General features: G+C 54.2%; 1 protein-coding gene across 1 annotated transcript; it reads left to right on the forward strand.

Moving 5' to 3' along the window:
- The first annotated feature begins 942 nt into the window (after positions 1–942).
- SDHAF1 (succinate dehydrogenase complex assembly factor 1) lies at positions 943–2,085 on the forward strand. Its single transcript, XM_069550675.1, has one exon. The coding sequence runs from the start codon at positions 956–958 to the stop codon at positions 1,430–1,432; it is 477 nt and encodes a 158-aa protein (XP_069406776.1). The 5' UTR covers positions 943–955; the 3' UTR covers positions 1,433–2,085.
- The last annotated feature ends 2,664 nt before the right edge of the window (positions 2,086–4,749 follow it).

Raw genomic sequence — 4,749 nt, forward strand, 5'->3', positions numbered from 1 at the left:
GTGAGGGACAGGGAAGCCTGGCGTCCATGAGGTGAGAGGAGACGACTGAGCAACTGAACTGAACTGAACTGATCGACTCCCAGACTCAGGCCCCCTCCTCAGCCCCTGACTAGCCTAGCCTCCTGCGGAAGAACCCATGACCAGATGTGCGGGGGCGTGGTCGCACGCTGGGCGGAGGGGTCCCGGGTTATCGTTGCCTGGTTCCCCACGCTCCGGGTGCCGGTAGGTGCTGGTAGGTGCTGGTAGGGTGCTGAGCGGGTCGTGGCCTTGCGGGCCTCCCAGCGCTACGAGGACGCCTCCGAATAGCCTGCGGGAACTATAACGGAATTGCAGCTGACTACCTGATACTTCCTGCAGGTCTGCGGAGTGCCAACATAGTCGAAGAGTTCCTTGTGGGCTGGACACCGCTTCAACAGCTAGGGAGGCCCCTCCCTCTCCTACCCTCAGATCCGACTCACGTCGGCAGAGAGCGCTACAGGCCCAAACAGGCTGCGTTTGGGGACTTATAGCCCACGGTATATTCTCAGCACCGAGAGGCTTGTTCTGCCGGCTGTGACCCAACACTTTACCGGGTATTCCCGTCCCCAAGGGTTGGGGCCTTCGATGTACACTTGCTCTGGGAGTGGGGACTCACGGAGCTTCCCATGGTTGCTTTAATAAATGAGGATAAACCCACGTGTGTGCCCGTCTTCTCTCTCCCCGTGCCCCCAGCGCTCTGGGGAACACAAGGACCCTAACCTCTAGCTCTCTCCACTCGCAGGACCCAAGAGTCAGGTCAGGATCCCCTGGTCTCTTCCGACCCCAAACCTAAGAGTCTCAGCGTCTAGCGTCCTCCTCCTCCAGGCCCTCAGGAGTACCGTCCTCTCAAGGACACTGATGTCCAGTGGGGCGGGCCAGTGAACCATTAGCTCCGCCCCTTACTCACAACATTGTGACGTAGCAGCAGCGACGACCTATGAGGCGCGACGGCGCCGCAAAGCTGGGAGCGGGAGGCGGAAGTGCCTGTGGCGGTGTTTCACCGCTTCTGCCGCCTGTTCCCGTGAGCCGCTCCGTGCCCCGCGGCCCAGCTGCTGCCATGAGCCGGCACAGCCGGTTGCAGAGGCAAGTTCTGAGCCTGTACCGCGAGCTGTTGCGCGCCGGGCGCGGGAAGCCGGGCGCCGAGGCACGGGTGCGGGCTGAATTCCGGCAGCACGCCTGCCTGCCACGCTCAGACGTACTTCGCATTGAGTACCTGTACCGCCGCGGTCGGCGCCAGCTCCAGATGCTACGCTCGGGCCACGCCACGGCCATGGGTGCCTTCGTCCGTACGCAGGACCCGACCGAGGAGTCCAACGGCGCGGGGGCCCCAGGGACCCTGTCCAATGAAGGTGACGACCGGAGGAGACCGCTAGACAGCATAAGGACACCGAAGACCCCGCTGGATGGACGGTGACCGGCTGAAGGGCTCTGCCGATGGCTCAGGGGGACTGGAGGACCGGGGAGCCCCCCGATGGAAAGTGAGAGGTCTTGAGAAACTAGATCGACAGATTGAGGTAGTTGAAGAGCTCTCCTGGGCCGTGGGGTGCGATGGCGAGAAATGCCCGGCTTTACTTGCTGTATGGTACCGGGTCAGACTTAACCAATGAGGCTTGGTGCGGGCTGTCAAACTAAAAGCTGCTTACCCTAAGGCCTGGGGAGCCAAGACGCCCCGCTGTTGGACAGAAAGAGACTGACACGCCCTTGTCTAGAACCCTGAGAAATACCGCTGGCGGCTCCTCAAAGAGACTCCTCTCTCCTGTATTTAACTCTGAGAAGAGCAGATGAGGAGGAGTTTGGGACGATGCCCTGATGGACGGTGAGAAGCCTGGAAACCCCCTCAGAAAAATCTTTACTCCACTGAGACCAACTGGGATTGGTGAGGAAGGGGGTAAGGGGTTTCTCACCCCGCTAATCAGTTAAAGACCCCCTTAAGACCTCTACATGATGGTTCTGAGGGTGAAACCTCCCCCTCTCCACCCCGATTCCTTCCCCTTTCCCTGCTCAGGACTGTTGGACAAAAAGGCAATAAAATGGGGGTGTGCTTACTCCCCTGTTGGTGGTGGTAAAGATTTGATGTGTTTGGGGGATTTTGAGGGTTATCAAGAAGTGACCCTCTGGCAAGGGATGGGTGTGGGGAACCCTCTAGAATGGCAGATTGGTTGGAGCAGCATAGTTCTTTCTCCTGGGCAGATCCATGGAGGGAAGCCACCCTGGTTTGACCCCCAAGGAAGCCCCTGTTGACCCCTTAATGGAAGGTAGTGAGGCAGAAGAGGAATGGTGGGGCTGAGGAGGCCTGGCTGGTAATCCCTGCAGTAGTAGTGGGACCCTCAAACCTTGCTAAGGAGTCCAGCCTCAGCTACAAGCTGGAACTGTTAGCAAGGCCTAGGGGTGGGAAAGGAGAGGTGGACCCATAGGCCACAGACATAGCTCTTCGCATGCCCCACAGGGACGTGCCCTAGACATTCCCTGAGGTGCTGCGTTTTGTAGCCCTCAGCTGTATTTGCACCCATTAAAAGCAGTTGAGAGGAGGAGGACCTCAGGAAAGGAACTCAGAGCTCAGATCAAAGGTAGGATGCCCTGGCATGCCTGCTGCTCAGTCGGGTCTGACTCATTATAACCCCATGGACTGTAGCCTGTGAGGCTCCTTTGTCCATAGAGTTTTTTCCAGGCAGGAATACTGGAATGGGTTGCTGTTTCCTACTCCAGGGGATCTTCTCAACCCAGGGATTGAAACCACGTCTCTTGGGTCTCCCGCATTGGCAGGCAGGTTCTTTACCCCTGCACCACCTGGGAAGCTCCAAAGGTAGGACGGACCGAAGAGAAATACAGTCTCTCCCCCAGTCCCAGTGGGGGAGGCAGATACTCAAATAGTTATAAAATGAGGTTGAAATCTGAAGCATTATGAGGTGTTTGCCAGAATGTAGGGATAAGCTAAGCAGGGGGACCGTGTGGGTAAAGGCCTGGAGAGGGCGAAGGGGAGAAATGCTGGGGCCTGGAGTGCCGCAGAGCACAGGCTGTGCAGTTCATGCAAGTGGCTTCTACTTCAGCTTTGTCTCTGCTTGGTACTCAGCCTCCATGCCCGTGTTCATCTGTCCACCTCAGTTTCTTCCACCAGGGTGTTGCTATTAATCCTGGCCTGGCTGCATTTCAGAGTAAAAACCAAAATCTTGAAAGTGGCTAGTGGAGTTAAGTCCTACCCATCCAGCCCAAATTAGAGCTCCACCTGCATCTCCCTCCTCTTCCCCTTGTATCTCTCTCCTCTTCCTCCTGCTCATTCCTGGCTCCAAGATCTTGAGCCCTAATAAGGTCCAGGATGGGAGCTTCTGGCAGGGTTGCAGGCAGTGATTGAGTTCTCACTGGGGCTGGGTGTCCTGGTCAGAAGGGAGTTACAGGGTGAATGTCGGGTGATTAAGAGCTTGGACTCCGGAATTGGAATGTTTAGGTTTGAATTGCAGTTCTAACACTTACTGATTACGTGATCAGAGGCAAGTGATTTAATCTCCTTGTGCCTCAACATCCTTATCTGCCAAATGGGCACACTAACTATGCAGCTGTTATGGTATGTTTTTGTTCAGTCGCTAAGTTGTGGCTGACTCTGCAACCCCATGAACTGCAGCACACCAGGCTTCCCAGTTCTTTACCATCTCCCTGAGTTTACTCAAACTCGTCTCCATTGTGTTGGTGATGCCATTCAACCATCTTATCTGTCCTCCCCTTCTCCTCCTCCTTTCAGTCTTTCCCAGCATCAGGGTCTTTTCCAGTGAATCGACTCTTTGCGTCAGGTGGCCAAAGTATTGGAGCTTTAGCATCTGTCCTTCCAGTGAATATTCAGGATTGATTTTCTTTAGGATTGACTGGTTTGATCTCCTTGCTGTCCAAGAGACTCTCAAGAGTCTTCTCCAACATCACACTTTGAAAACATCCATTCTTTGGCACTCAGCCTTTTTTATAGTCCAAACTCTCACGTGACTACTGGAAAAACCACAGCTTTGACTATATAGACCTTTGTCGGCAAAATGATGTCTCTGCTTTTGAAAACACTGTCTAGGTTGGTCATAGCATTTCTTCCAAGGAGCAAGCATCTTTTAATATCATGGTGCAGTCATTATGACACAGTGAATTAAATACCTGTGGCAGCAGAGGGTGATGTCCCAACCCCATATCCCTCTTGTCTACTTGAGTTCACTTGTAGCTGCAGAGGAGGGTTCCCAAGAGATTGTCAGCTTCCGGCTGCGAGCCCCTGCATCTCTGCTCTTCTGCTTGAGGGCTTTCTAGGAATTATGAGAGGTGGGCTAATGCCCTCAGGAGCAAACTGCAGCCTGTGGGGGACTACAGTCACTGGATAAGTGCCCCAGTTGCCTGTTGTCCGGTGGGACTGAGCCCCAGCTACTCACAGTGGCTCCCGCACCATAAGCATCTGTTTTGCTTTTGGCCTGTTCACTGTCTCTCCTCATTCCCTAACTCCTGCCTCCTGGGATCACGTTGCAAATAAACCACCTCACTCAAGGCCTTATCTCAGAATGTACTGATGTTAAACCACCCGCCTTGGTCCTATCTGTGTCTGCTGCTGTGTTTTCACTCTTCTAAGGGACAGGGTCACTGCTTCTCAACCTGTCAGGAATCTCCTGATCTAAGAAAATTGCTATAAAGGACTTAGGGGGTTAGAATAATTTGGAATATAGATTGTGGGTTAATAATGGAATTGAGTGTTGAAATTTCCTGAATCCAGTA

Source organism: Ovis canadensis, chromosome 14, assembly GCF_042477335.2.
Source record: "Ovis canadensis isolate MfBH-ARS-UI-01 breed Bighorn chromosome 14, ARS-UI_OviCan_v2, whole genome shotgun sequence".
Classification (NCBI taxonomy): Eukaryota; Metazoa; Chordata; class Mammalia; order Artiodactyla; family Bovidae; genus Ovis; species Ovis canadensis.

Coding starts and splice junctions, on each gene's coding strand:
- SDHAF1 (XM_069550675.1), top strand. CDS start 956: ATGAGGCGCGACGGCGCCGCAAAGCTGGGAGCGGGAGGCGGAAGTGCC.